At 42.4% G+C, this 15,792-nt stretch overlaps 1 protein-coding gene across 4 annotated transcripts in view; it reads right to left on the reverse strand.

Moving 5' to 3' along the window:
* Positions 1-15,792, reverse strand: part of LOC309371530 (uncharacterized protein) — a 265,758-nt gene that overhangs the window by 208,354 nt on the left and 41,612 nt on the right. For 3 of the 4 annotated variants that reach the window (XR_014169127.1, XM_081914335.1, XM_081914334.1), the window contains exon 3: positions 6,074-6,121. The exons of the other annotated variant lie outside the window; for it this stretch is intronic. Coding sequence is in view for 2 of the 3 variants with exons in the window: in XM_081914335.1 (XP_081770461.1) it covers positions 6,074-6,121 (48 nt within the window). In the remaining variant the exon portion in view is untranslated. The remainder of the gene's footprint in view (positions 1-6,073; positions 6,122-15,792) is intronic. 4 annotated transcript variants of the gene reach the window in all.

Here is a 15,792-nt window from a genome sequence, read left to right on the forward strand (position 1 = left end):
CATGGTGATCTATGCTCATGATGCTATGGGGGCAGTCATACATGAATCCACTTTCAATGTTGTTTACAATGGCAAAGGTTTCAGAGCAGTCACCTTACTTCATTTCCAATTGCGGCCTGTCCTATAACTTCCTCCTGAAACACTGTAACTTTTTTGTGTGTCCCATTTTCATTGCCTCTGGATAGCAATGGTGTGTTAGTATTGGGGAAGCATTGCAGAACAGACAATAAAGCAGAACAAACCTGCCACTAATGCACTGTTATTGCGGCAAGAGCATGTTGCAAAAGACACCCACAATAAAACACCAGTCTGGAGGGGTCCTCTGTCATCCAGAGCTGTTTTTCGAAGAACCACCATTAAGTTTCACTTTGCTCTGACCTCACTTTTTGCAACACTTCATGCCTCTGATGAAGCAGAGTGGAGTCTGTGAGAACTTATGCCACAATTTTGCTAGTCTCTAAGGTGCTACAGGGCTCTTTGTTATTCTGCGCATATTTATTCAAAAATAAGTCTCACTGGCTTCAATGGGGCTTACTTCCTGGCGGATAGGATTGTGGCCAAAATCACCATTCAACAAAATTAAGAAAATAAGAATCAGAAACCCATCTTTCTAAGAGCCTCAAAGAATTAATCAGTCACTGCCCATGCTGTGAAAGGCACACTGAAATAACAGCAATTTGAGCTGGTGTCTGAGGAAGGGTAAGGAAGGAGCTGATCAGATATTCCAGTGCAAAGAATTCAGTAATATGCATAGATGAACCAGGCTAAGCTGTCTGAAACTTGAACCAAAGGGTGGGGGTGTGACTTCTCTGGTGTAGGCATAAAGTGCTGGGCCATAAGGGAACATCTGAAATACAGAAGAATCCACATTTCAAAGACCTTGCTATGTTAAAGGTCACTTAACTGCGTCAAGTGGTCCGTTTTCTATCCAACAGTAACAGATTTGAGAAGGAAGTTGACAATTCTCTTCTCCATTACTCTGGAACGAAAGAACTCCCCTTTGCACAACGCCGACAATGAGATGCAGAGTTTTTATTATTCTTCCAAACTCAGCCCATTTGCAAATCTGTATCATATTTCACAGAACTCCAGAATAGTTTCTTGATTAAGATGCTGCATTTTTATCATCCATCATGACTTACATGCCCAGACATTCCTACACCCACCACATTCTTCTTGGGTGATGAAACTGTAGTCTTCCAACAGCAAACAACAACAAATGGGACTAGTGACTACTGTCTCTTTTGCCTTTACATCGCCCAGAGGACAAAAGTATGTCTCAGAGGTCTTCCAGATCACACTGTATACCAATTTGAACGCTTACATTCGAATCAACAACATCAGTTTGCTAACACATAGAGGGAAAGGAGGGTTTGAATGACTATTCTTGGACTCTGAAAAAGTACTCCCTTCGAACAAAGTAAGGGTGGAATGGAGAATTCACTAGGATGCTTTTACTTATGAATCCACTAACAAAATGAATCAAGGATTATTGTGAAATAAAGCAGTAAGGGTTGGGATTGTGCAACTAGTGACGCCCTCATACGTTCTACTAGTTCTGGGGTGAATTGTGGTTCTGGTAGGAATGACTGCACAATTGTTTTCTCCATGTTGTGTTTTACTTTTGGCAGTTGCTGCCTGGGCCCAGCAATACCGCTACACAGATGCAGCACCAAAAACTGTCTGCTACCCAGGAAGGATAGGATGGAGAAATGGAACATAAAAACATAATTAGTTTGTTTTGCTTCCCATCCAACATTTAGGCTTTGTTTACTGTACTGAGATTATATCTGAGATGTGTGGTAGATATATTTTGTCCAAGTACCTAGGGAAGGGGTCACCCACCTCTGCTTGCTCATTTGTAAGTATCTCAGGTGCCACAAGATTCTTTGTTATCCTGTACATATTTATTCAAGAATAAAATGTTGCCTTGTTCAATGGGGCTTACTATCCAACTTCTAACTTATCTAACTTACTTGTTGCACTATAATCTGGGTGTCAGAAATCATTTCTGAGGAGACTTAATGTGCAACCAAATTGAGACACAGGTGAGCATCCTGCCTTAGGAACACGGGTCTAGGGATAGGTGAATCGGTCAATTTCAGTTTCTCTCAGTTTCTCATTTTCCTGGTCTTCAGTTCCCCACATTTCCACCGCAATTTGCATTGTTAAAAGAGTCCTCACAGAAATCCATCAGCTCCTAATACACACATTTGCGCCATTTTACCTAATACACAATCTTGGAAAGCAATGTAACACGCGCCCATATTTTTTGGTTTCACCAATATACGCCTTTTTGTGGAAGATGGTCCTCAAATATATCCATTGGCTGGAGAACCGCATTGCCAAATTTGGGGAAGTGTGAGTGTCAAAGGACAGCTTCACTTTGGCTTGCATAGTTTCAGGAAGTGAGAATTCAACAGGTTCCCCTCAAATGTGAACCGAACCAAATCCCCCCACCATCCCTACATGAGGCCAAACATGATGGTCCTTCCTGCAGTGCCTTAAATGTAGCTCTTGCAGTGGCTTTCTGTAAATATTATCGTTGGTAATCACTATAACAGTTTTCTGTCTTTTCCCCATCTAGACTGTAATGAATAGGATGAGCCTTTGTTCACGAATGTTCCTTCCTTTAAGTGGATTTAATGACTTCACATTTTGTAATTTACTTGAGCACTGGAGGTTTATTAAAACAGAGCATTGAATTGACCCACATACCTGTGTCACAGGGCTGTTGTGGAGTTTCATAATGAGATGTTTGCAAAGCGGGTTTTTTTCTAAGTGAAAAGTGCTAAGTATCTTTATTGCAGCGCGATAGAGATCACAGAACACAAGTGAATTAGTGCTAGGCATTAATCCTTATAAGGGTAAACATACCACGGGCAAAATAACATTGCAGTTATTTTTTTTCAAACATCCAGCACTTCATTAAGTACCACATAGGGTTATATAACTCTGTGAAGGCATAACTATGCAAAGTTTATAATCACAACAGGGAGGGAAAATGTTCTCACGGATTTTGCTTCTACGCAGAGAAGCAGGCCACACAGAGTTCCTGCAGCTCAATGGAGCTAGACCCTTTAGACACAGAAAAAATTCCAAAATTAACTCCTAATGCAGAGATCACAGCTGTCCCTGCCAAAACTGTGAGTGCAGTTGGCCCGTTGGGAGTAAAAGATCTACAGCATGAAGTCATCAGACTCAACTGGATTTTCATAAACTGATAACCAGGATTTTGCATTTTAAAATACTTTTTGTTGGCAGTTTTAATCTGTTTCTTGTCCAGTAGGTCCTGCTCAGTCTTAGTTGTGGTGAGCTCTTTAGGCATTTCACCCTAATATTAGAGGCCAAATTCTGTACCATGTTGCCCCATGCAGCAAAATATATTGAGGTCCGCATATATAACTGAGACTCAAATCCTAAACACACCTTCCTGGAATTGAATCCCATTAAACCTCTGCGCAGACATGCATAATCTTGCACTGCCAGAGCCACTTTCTGAACAACTCAGGTTCAGAAACCATGGGTTTAAGCTGATTTCTTTCAAACTAACCACAGTTAATGTTAACGACAGTTTCTGGTGTGGATGACATGCTGAACAAATGTAGAAGCAAACGTTTCAAACTGCTCCTCCTGGCCAGATGAGAGGAGAAGCATGCAAGCAATTGAAGCTAGGCTTGTTTACATCTTGCTACACCATAGTTTAGCTGGACATCTGAATGCAGCAACTGAATCTAAACAGAGGTGTGCTTTTGGTTCTGCTGTTACTGTATTTTGTGCATTATCTTCTCTTCTCCTGATAATGGTCCGGTGAGTCTGATGGTCTTGAAGATGGAAAAAAACTAGTTTCTTTATACATCCATCTGTAGCTTTTTCTATACATGATTGAAGTTCTTTGCTACTTTCTTTCAGGGCAGTGGTTGTGTGCAACTTGACCTCCACAGCATGGCTCTGTAACAGTACTTACAGAGTTGCTGTTGAAAGCCCCTTGCTCTTTTTCAAATGTATTTTCATGGGTTAAAACAAAAACACAAACTGGCCTAATCAACATGTGTTGCCTTTTAGAACTTCTGTTTTGAACATCTATAGCTCAACAAGACTTCTGAGTTTAGAACCTTTGGAAATGCCATCTCTGTGAGATTCACAAAGCTTCTAAGATTATTATTCACCCAGAATTTTGAAGGCTCTTGAAACAATTCTATTTATGTGTGAGAAGAAGACACAGATGCTGATCAATCAAAGATGGAAGCGGTGCAATCATAAGACTCCAACCTCCTGAGTCTCCTGTATAAAACTTTGATATCTAGCACTTAAAGCAAATTCAATCCAGACAACTTTAATTCAGAACACTACCAACTGTCCATGTCTGTGACCCCCATTTTGACTTACAGAAGACCACCCTATAATTGCATACAGGTCCCCAGGTTTAAAGCATTGTTCTTTTAAGGTGCTACATTGCCATCTTGGATTGTGCCCCTTAATCAACCACTAGTACAAGCCAATACATCAACCTCTGTGCGAGGAAGTGTGGCTTACTGTCATTGCAACAGTTATGGCAGATCAAGTTTGACTGTTACAAAACACCAGCCATTTTATTTGTTCCTGTACAATTGTTTTTAATCCCTTAACTTTCTTAGGTATTGAGCTGCATCTTCTTCTTTCCTTTCTCCCATCCTTTGTCTGCAGAAGAAATGATGTATCCTTACTCATGTAAATAACATCCAGATGAATAATCATGGATGGCATCCAAGATAGACATGTCAGGTGAAGTAAACATTCTACAGCAGAACAACCCCTTAAGCTATTCCTTTGTAATACTCTTACCTGCGTCTGCCACAACGATTCTTTCACATGATGCACCTCTGAAAGGAGCATTTGATGGCTGAAGTGCCATTTGAATTAGGGAATTACACGGTGAAGAGCAAAGACCTTCTATCAAGAATTGCGAAAACAATGCTACCAAACACATAGGAACCAGGGGCCCTGCTTTTCACAGATGCAATACAAGTCGTGTATGACTTCTTTTTCAATATGCACTAGGCCAATGTGATAATGCAAATGGATCTGTTGTTGGTACAGACTATTTTCAGCTGTTTTGTGTTGACGCTGAAGCAAGGACTACAGACAAATGGGCATTTGATTGGCCCCAGTGACAGTAAGATGTTTGGCTAGCTGGGCCACCAGCCTGATCTGGCAGACTCCTGTTCTTACGCACATTTTTTAAAAGTGTGGAACTGTGCTCCTGATGCAGTTTGAAGCACTTTGACCAAGATGACCATATTAGAATACTAAAACAAAGGGACACTGGCCAAGCAATCAGCATTTCTACTGGCCAACAAAGATGTTGCTGGGGATATATACCTGTGATTGATAAACAAATGAATTTGTCCACATGTGCGTAACCAGGGGCAGTCTAGACTGCTCAGCTAGCCAGGGAAAAAAATGTGGATCTCTATCCATTGGGAAGCATGTGTACATGTTTTGAATGATTTCAAAAATATCAATATATAAAAACCCCACACCAGCACAAACAAAATAAAACAATCTGCATTATTAACAGAATATGCACATCAAGACCATTTGTGACACATTGAAGCACTTTGGGTGGTATTCAACTAAATAACTGCAGGAGTGGAATGACTTCTGCCTATGAAACATGTCCTTCCCTCCTCTCCTCCCATCACCCACCCTATGCCAACCCCAAATATGCTTCCAAAAGTTTGGGGAACCCCCAGAACAGATTTAGGTGCTGTAGGATGAAAAGAGTCTTCTGAGCAAGGGGAAATCCTTGCGCTAATAGGCCCATTGACTTAGTACTACATTGAATTCCACCCATTATCTACCATATCACAGTGACCATCACAACAACCTTAAAATGTAAGCCAGTTCTATGATGCAAACTGAGGATGAAAGACGAGTGACCACATCATCTAGTGGTTTTGTGGTTGAGTTCCTAGTTCTTAGCTCATACTACGTTTGACTAGCTCTCAGGTTAAAAACGGTTTCATTTTACTCTTAATCAGAAGTTTTATGAAGAAATGGTGTAAGTAAAGAATAATAATGAGCGACTTACCTCGGCTGTACACACTTTGCACCTTGGAGCACCTTCACCCTGAAGACCCTGTAAAAAGAAGAGGCATTTGGGAGTAAAACTGATCTCAAAAACGGGTGCTGCAGAAACGGGGGGGGGGGGAATGAACATATGAAAAAAATCAGCATTATCTGCTTGGCAGCACCGAAGACTCGTAGGGCCAGATCAGTAATGCAAAATGAACGTTTTACAGTTTCAGAATGTGGTTCACATGTGATAATTGGCACCATTCTTGCATTGTAATTTTTTCATTTTATGCTAATGCTCTTAATTAGTCCTCAAGTCAATAAGGCACAAAAAGATAATGGACAATCAGCTTAAAACAGGGCTCAGGACTGCGGAGTCTCTCTGAGCCTCGAGAAGTAATCAAGTTTATGGTGTTTAACCTTCATTCTCAAAGAGAAAATGGATCTCGAGCAGCTTTGGCGGGACAAAGCATTCAATAAGTATTGTTTCATTTTTATGGCATATCATTCCAATTTTTTAAAAAATGTAATGTTACTTTTAGAAACCACAGTGTCTACAGTGTCATAAATTAAGGCTGTGCGGCAGCAGTGGTGCCCAGGGATCGTTGCCCCCAATGGCGTCATGGAAGTGAGCTGTGAATGCGGGAGACTTAGGGCCAGTTCAATTGTAACACAAAACCATTATTTATTAGAATGATGGTTGTGCCCAAATATCTCCTCTTTCCTCCTCCCCTTTCCTAGTCCCTTCTAATGAAAGACTTCCAGATAGGATGTCTAGGAGTCCTGTTTTGTCCTAGAGAGTCTGCTGTTCCCAAGCCACATGGTAAATTGGCTGTCTCTATTGAATCCTAGTTTAAGCTGGCTGTTTTTATTGACCCCTGTTTTATGCCAAAAGCTCCTGAGTAAATACGTTGCGGGATAGCACTTTCTGGACTTAACGGTGCAATCCCATGCAAGTATACTCTGAAGCAGCAAATCTAATTGACTTCCATGGGGCTTACTCTCAGTTAAGTGAGTACTGAATTGCAGACTAGATGATAGGTTTCAAAATGGGTCAATCAGGAAGAGCTGTACTTATAATTGGTGCTAAATGACCATTGGGTTGTAGTACTCAGAATAAAGCCAAGTTCCTCAGCTTCAGGGAACAACCTTTCAAAAATGGGGAGGAAGTCACAGGAGAGAGCTCCTACACTCTGCTGCAAACAGTAAAGGCAGCACCCAGTGTTTAGCTCTACTCAAAGTATACTCATTGAAATTAACAGTTATGACTGAGGCCCATTAATTTCAATGTGCCTGATTAGAATGTAGCTGGATGCAACCCTTTGGGTGGTACTCAACTTTTACTCAGAGCAGATCCACTGAAATTAATCAATATGGTTAACTTACATGCATTCATTTTGGTGGATCAATTCTGAGAAGAACTTAGTTGAATACCACCCTATATCAACTTTCTAGAAATCTCTCTCACATATTTGGGTATCTGAGACTTGATTGAAAGGGGGGAAATATGTCTGCACCATATGTTTGATAGTGCTTAGAGATATTTTACTAAACAGACCAGTGAGGGAAAGGAGGACCTTAACAGTAAGAGCAGACATGAAGAAAATAGGTTTTAGGTCACAATCCTATGCCCAAAGTTAAAGGCTTGTTTATTCCGATGAGGATGGACATTGGGAAACATAATGCAAATATGAACTGAAAACACTTAAGGTTTATGAAGGATGACCCTCTCGTAGATTCTCCCACTGATAATGCTTTTGTGTTTGTTTGTCATGTTTGTCTCATAGCCGTGATGTTGAATTTGGTAGCTACCATCTACCTAGCATCTTTATAAAACTTCTTATTAAAAGAGCAAAGAAAGCACTCTGTATTTGATGAAGAGTATTTATAAAGCTACTCTTGATACACATACGTTACTTTTTGCTCCCGAGGAACCATCTGAGCGGCAGGCCTAATCTCCCGCAACTCCCTCAACTTTTCATTTCTCCAGGGTAATATATAACCTTCCTGTCTGCAGGTAGCCATTGTCACGGGAAATATTTTTTCTCCTACCTTCTGAAAGGACGTAATTTATAACATGAAATTAAAAGCATCAAATTAGTAACCCAATCCCTGTATTCCAGTTTAATGAACTAGCGCCTTCATCGCATTATTGTTTTGTGCCACTGGACCAATCTGTTTTGTTTTGCAAACAAAATGTGGTTTTTATTAATAAAGAAATGCAGAAGGAAAAAAGAGAGAGAGGCATCCTTGGCACAGTTAAAATGATGTTTCCCAGGGGCCTCCACGGTCTCATTTAAAACAGCATTTTCATCATTTACTCTCAGCAAAGACGAGAAAGAGCATGAATATTTGTGCCTTTCCCCCTTTCCTTTTCCCTTTAAAGGTTGAATGGGGATAGCTGGGTGTACATTGTGTCTAATGTGGTCCCCACTGGGACAGCACAAAGGCTTTGGACATTGGATGTCCAAATCCCTGCTCAGCTCTTAAGCTTACTTTATTAGGGCCAAAGTGGGCATGATGTGAAAGACATCACAAATCACATCTGGCGCTGTGTGTGTGTGTTTTAAATTATAGGATTCCTTCAAATTATTCATTTGGAGGGTGGCGCTGTGGTCTAAACCACAGAGCCTAGGGCTTGCCAATCAGAAGGTTGGCGGTTCAAATCCCCGCGACCGGGTAAACTCCCGTTGCTCAGTCCCTGCTCCTGCCAACCTAGCAGTTCGAAAGCACGTCAAAGTGCAAGTAGATATATAGGTACTGCTCCGGCGGGAAGGTAAACGGCATTTCCGTGCGCTGCTCTGGTTCTCCAGAAGCTGCTTAGTCATGCTGGCCACATGACCCGGAAGCTGTACGCCGGCTCCCTCGGCCAGTAAAGTGAGATGAGCGCCGCAATCCCAGAGTCGTCCGCAACCGGCCCTAACGGTCAGGGGTCCCTTTACCTTTTTACCCAATAGGAACATAGGAAAGAGCATTATACTCTGTTGGGGCACAGGCCCATCTAACTTAGCTCAGTTGGCTAGAGCGTGGTGCTGATAATGCCAAGGTTGCAGGTTGTCCCCTACAGGACAACTGCATTTTCCTGCATTGCAGGTGGTTGCACTGGATGGTCCTCAAAGTCCCTTCCAACTCTACAGTTCTATGATTCTACAACTCAGAATTGTCTACATTGGTTGGGACATTTTCAGGCCTACCATGAGACACAAGTGATTGAACATAGAACATAAGACCTTCTGCATGCATAGCAGTTTCTGAATGGACTTCTGCTTGACTAATGGGACTTCCCCTACTTTCACCTGAAGCACCCAGATAAAAATTGGGGGGCATGGGGATTGCAGGGAGAGGACATCACCTAGGCTTTGGGGGTTTTTTACACCCCAGAACTTCAGCTGGTTGGAAAGGACCAATGGAAGCTATTTCCTTCCTTACTGCAGTTGGAACCACCCCACTCAAATCAGTAGCAATGGGAGCTTTGATTCTAGACCTGTGAGAAACCGGGCTATAATTATTGCTAGGGCTGTAACAAGGGAGAAAGGGGTTAAACTTGCCCTCCTTGTGTACTGCAATCCAAGTGAAAATTGGCCTCCCTCGCAGTTGCTGATATTCTTTTCTTTTTCTAAAAACAAACAAACCGTAGATGTGGTTTGTAATGACGCATTTAGCGTCTTGTCTAGCTTGACCCTTATCAGGCCTTTTTTTTTTCCTAATAAGAAGAAATACTGTGAAATTGCACAAAGTCCTTGGGTCTGAAAAGTAAGGATGCTAAAATAAGGAAAAGGAGAAACACAAAGTAGAGACCCAGAGAATTATTCTAGGGTTTAAGGATGGATTGGTGCAATGTACTTATGGGCCATTTTTGACAACCAAGAAAGGGCCCCCAAGAGAGCAGCACCACAAAACCATATTTTTTTTTCAGACAAATTCTAACATTGCACCAGTGGGCATGATGGGATTTCCCCTTCTCCTCCTGCAGTCCCTATATTTTCCAAAGAGTATTCCAGCCTTCTGAGGAGAATTCTGATGGTGTCCAGTGGGTGGGTTTGCAGGGGTGAGGAGGAGATGGCAAATTTCAATTCTCATACACAGATTTTTTCTGCACAAGTCAACATCACCCCTTCTTTTCAAGCAACATGTTTAGCAGCTGGTGGTTGGACCAGCCTCAGTCACGATGTCTGCCACTTCAAATTAATAATATCTCCACGTTAGAGATGGACACCAGAATTGAGTACCATTCTTGAAGAAGTTTGACAGAGCTAGGTTTTGGTCAGACCTTCACTGTGTATTGGTCTGAGGTTCTGAAGACCCAAGTTCTGCCATAGAAACTTTTTTTAAAAATCTAGTGCAGGGTGGTGCAACTTTCATACAAAGTGGGCCGCAAGAGGTACTTTGTCACAGAACCTGTGGGCTGCACACTGCCTTGTTGGGTGGGTGGGACGTAGGCCAAAATTTGATGCCCCTCCTCATTCCTCGTGCTACCATGCGAAAGCCAACAAAGCAACACACCAGGTTTGGGGAAGGAGACATGAGACTCTGGCAGGAGGCCCTCCTCCTTCTTCCCAAAACTGGGGAAGTGCTAACCAGGCTTTGGGAAGACTCTAGGACCCTGTCTGAGCCTTCATGTCCCATTCCCAAAGCCCAGGGCCTCCTTATCCAGCTTTGTGAAGGCAGCATGAGGGCTGACATCAAATGTTGCTGAGGGTCTCAAAGAAAGGCCTCAAGGCCATTCCTTGGGCCATGTGTTGGACCACCCTGCTAGTTCTTTCAGGGCCAGTCTGTACAAAGTCACATCATTGTACCCTGTAGATGCCAAAAGGCTGTCTACAGCACAGCCTGTAATATATCTAACATTATCTGTTCCATGCTGAAATGCTTTGGGTTGCGATGAGATGCCTGGGACTCAGCTACTTCAGTAAAGAAAAAGTGTTTTAAATGTGCTATAACACTGTGACACCATATGGCGCTGTGGAGTCCCATCTATTGCCAACGTGATTTCCCATTATGAGGTTTACAATGTGTTTTGCTGAAACTTTTTTTTTTATGTTTCTAGATCCAGCCCTATTCTGGTTAGACATAGCTTACCATGGCGTCTGGGCATATACTTCTCTGAAAATGTTACCAAACATTTGCTATATATATATATATATATATATATATATATATATATATATATATGCAGGTTTTGGTGTCCTCGGGTGTCTTCCCGTGTAAAAGTTGGGGTGTCTAGGCGACGTTTCGACGAGGTCTCACTCGTCATCTTCAGGCTGGTGCTTTCGGCTTCTTGTTACTGGAACAGAGCAGGATCTCAGTGTTTGAGTTCCTATAAATACTGTTGAGGGGGTGTGGTGTATAGCCTCCAATGTATAGCCTCTCTGCCCAGAACATTGGAGGCTATACACCACACCCCCTCAACAGTATTTATAGGAACTCAAACACTGAGATCCTGCTCTGTTCCAGTAACAAGAAGCCGAAAGCACCAGCCTGAAGATGACGAGTGAGACCTCGTCGAAACGTCGCCTAGACACCCCAACTTTTACACGGGAAGACACCCGAGGACACCAAAACCTGCATTCCTGTACCCGTGAAAATCTACGAAAGCATATATATATATATATATATATATATATGCAGGTTTTGGTGTCCTCGGGTGTCTTCCCGTGTAAAAGTTGGGGTGTCTAGGCGACGTTTCGACGAGGTCTCACTCGTCATCTTCAGGCTGGTGCTTTCGGCTTCTTGTTACTGGAACAGAGCAGGATCTCAGTGTTTGAGTTCCTATAAATACTGTTGAGGGGGTGTGGTGTATAGCCTCCAATGTTCTGGGCAGAGAGGCTATACACCACACCCCCTCAACAGTATTTATAGGAACTCAAACACTGAGATCCTGCTCTGTTCCAGTAACAAGAAGCCGAAAGCACCAGCCTGAAGATGACGAGTGAGACCTCGTCGAAACGTCGCCTAGACACCCCAACTTTTACACGGGAAGACACCCGAGGACACCAAAACCTGCATTCCTGTACCCGTGAAAATCTACGAAAGCATATATATATATATATATATATATATATAATAATAATAATAATAATTATTTAATAATAATTTATTTATACCCCTGCCAATCTGGCTGGGTTTCCCCAGCCAAATATGGCTGTGAAGGACCCATCCAAACTAACAGGTCAACCAGGGCTTGCTTTCCCTTACCGCACAGCATTAAAAGTTTCGTAGCTGCTTCGAAAACAGCAAAGTATGGATGCAGAAGCTGTGGCTTTCCAGATGTTGATGAACAACAGCTCCCATCGTCCCTGACCATTGGGCATGCTGGCAGGGGGTGATGGGAGTTCCACAACATCTGGGGTCACCCAGTTCTTCACCGCTGCTTCAGGCAAATTACTTAGTTTGAAAATGCTTTAGAGGTTCACTGATTAAATAGGACACTGGCACCTCCTTCGATTTGTTATACTTCTATGGATCACAGCTATTTTGACATCAAGCAGTTCCGTAACTGCAGTCCTGAACAATACCAATATATATTTCTCCATCTTTGGTGTATCTGGTTCAACCCTGTAGCATTTTGCTCACTGTTTCAGCAAGGCGGTGTTTGCCTACGGTGTACAGACATGTCTGAGATTAATCCAAAGAGATGGATCAAGCTAAAAGAGTCATTTATGCAGCTTTGGACTATCCAAGAAGGATATTTGTGCACAAAGTATTGCTAACATCAAGTTTAGGGGGGAAAGGGGGGGAACCCCCGAGAGATACTCTTAGATGTCTGCAAATTAATAGATGAATCCATTAAGAAATCGCTGCTCAAAGGAACTGTGGCTGGCAAAACAAGGAAGTATAGCTGGTCTGAGAAAAGAAACCTTCAGCTAATTTTGAAATATGAGTTCCTTGTATTATATTGTAGCCACGAGGATAAGCCAACACAAAAGCATTATGATTTACTACTGCAATACAGAGAAACAGTTTTTTCCTGTATAGTTCCTTTCCAACATGTCCATCACTAAGTAAGGTAAAACATTCTTAGCACAGCATAATCAGATCTCATAGCTTCATTTTTACAGCCAAAAGGGGGATAGCCAGACTCCAGTAGCTGTAAAGAACTGAGGAACTGAGAAGAAGTTGTCCATTTCACAGCATTTGAAGTGCTCAAATCTGCATTTTAAAACTTCGGAAGCAACTGCAGTGGAAATAAAAAATGACAACACAGAAGTTCTTCATTCTGTCCCATGAGTCAGCTATCTTTCTCCATTGTTAGTTCCCGACACTGAGGAGGGGGGCGGAAACGAACAGCATTTTCACTCACACTGAAGATGGTAATTTCTTTTAAAACCCTAAAAAGTGGGTAAACCCTTCCCTTTTTAAGTCTTTGGCCTACTGAAGTGACATTTTTAAAGCAAGGCACGGTTTGTAGTGAATAGTGGTGAATGATGGAGGACAACAACAACATCCCCAATTCACAGCCACATTCATAGATAGTTAATTAGGAGGTAGGCAAATACTTTAAAAAAAGTTTCTTAGTGGAGAAACTCTACAGTTATGGCATTCTTGCTCACCTGGTCTTACCTTCAACTGTTTCTAAAATGTATGGAACAGAAGAACACTAGCAGAGATTGTTCAAAGAAGGCTTTGTGTATTTCAAAGACCCCTATTCACCTACAGTCAAGGTGATGGAAGATTTTTCTTTCACTGCAATAATTTCCCTCAAAAACAACACCTCACCTTTTATTCCATATATTTAGTAACAAACATTCACTTACAGAGGAAAAAAGTAAATGGGTGAACTTGGGGACTGCATTAGGCTCCTTTGAAAACCAAGTTTGCTCGCATAGTCCAATCGCGGTCATTCCCTGATCACACTAGAATATAACAATGGTGGAAGAGGCGGGCAGAAGGTTAAGGACATTTTTATTTACTCATTCCAAACATATCCTGACCTTTTAATGCATTCAGATTGGCTTACAATAGGTAAAACAACAACAACATCATGGATAGGTGGAAGATATAGAAATGTGTTTATTCTTGTTCTAGAATGATGCTTTACAGGAAAAGAAAAACGAATCCGTATGATTTTTTTTAAAAAAATGTATTTAAAATACAGGAGTGCTTGGTCTCTTTTTAACTGAAGCTGGGCAGCATGACAGGGTCCATTGTTCGACAGTGGGATGGTCTCTCTCAAGAGGTTGTGGACTCTCCTTCTTTGGAGGTTTTTAAGCAGAGGTTGGATGGCCATCTGTCATGGGTGCTTGAGTCAAGATTCCTGCATTGCAGGGGGTTGGACTAGATGACCCCGAGGGTCCCATCCAACTCTACAATATGACTCTGTGAATAATGGACACTTTATATGCAATTCTCTCAGATGGTGGTGAGGACAGCACATGGATTTGATGAAAGGGACCTTCTGTTTGGAAGATAGGACCCATTGCAGCTCAAGAAGAACTACAAGTTTTGGGAACTATGGCCATGAGACATGGGTCACAAACTTGTGAAAAGTACTCCAGCTGGCAAAATATGCTTCTTCTGGATGCCCAAATGCTAGCTTTCAAAAGTTTTGGCTCTGATTGGTTGATGCTCTTTCCCTCAATGAACGAATAAGGAAGCAGCATGACTAAAAATCATTAAATAAAAACCACAGAGACTCATTGGGTGCTCAAGGGAGTAAGTGAAAGGTATTTTTGTTTTGGACTAATGCGACTTAATAATTAAGAGCATGTTAAATTTGAAGTGCCTAGTTCCAATCTCTGCTGAGTCACAAACTTGCTGGATAGCTCTGCTTCTCAGCCTCACTCCCCATCTGTAATATGGACACACTAATATTGGACTAGAGATGCGGGTGGTGATGAGGGTTAAACCACAGAGCCTAGGACTTTCTGATCAGAAGGTCTGCGGTTCGAATCCCCGCGATGGGGTGAGCTCCCGTTGCTCAGTCCCTGCTTCTGTCAACCTAGCAGTTTGAAAGCACACCGAAAAATGTGCAAGTAGATAAATAGGTACCACTCCGGCGGGAAGGTAAACGGCGTTTCCGTGCGCTGCTCTGGTTCGCCAGAAGTGGCTTAGTCATGCTGGCCCCATGACCCGGAAGCTGTACGCCGGCTCCCTCGGCCAATAAAGCGAGATGTGCGCTGCAACCCCAGAGTCGGTCATGACTGGGCCTAATGGTCAGGGGTCCCTTTCTTTACCTTTAATATTGGACTGTCCCTTCATTTCCCCAGTCCCACAACTAAAGATACAACAAATTGAACCTTGCTCACCTCTACTGATTAGTAGATGTCCGTACATTCAGCTCTCTACAGGCATCATGTCTTTTCCATCACTAGAGGGGGCCTACTGCTTCCTGCAGGCTTGCATTGTTCTAAATGCACAAGGTCATTGCATGTATTGATCAGCAAATAGAACTGGCTCCCATTTTTGCTGTCAAACATCTTCCAGCTCTGGATTGGTGCATCAGGTTCATTTTGCTTCTGATTTTATGCACGTGTTTGCTGACATGCTTATTTCCACAGAGAGCTGCTTAATTCTCCCAAATGTACGAGAAGGTGGAATGAGCTGGTTTGAATAGACCCGGTGATGTTTCAGCGATTTTGGCTCTTGGCAGATTCTAATGCGATAGCCCAAGATTGTTTACAGTTAAAAGTGCCATGCGGCCAACAGAATGGGAGCCATTTTTATTCCCTGGGTTGGGTGTGAGGGTCAGAGGCAAGTCCCAGATGTAGGAAGAGCAGAAAAAAAATGCCATCGAAG

This window comes from Podarcis melisellensis (assembly GCF_964234715.1).
Source record: "Podarcis melisellensis genome assembly, chromosome: 6".
NCBI lineage: Eukaryota > Metazoa > Chordata > Lepidosauria > Squamata > Lacertidae > Podarcis > Podarcis melisellensis.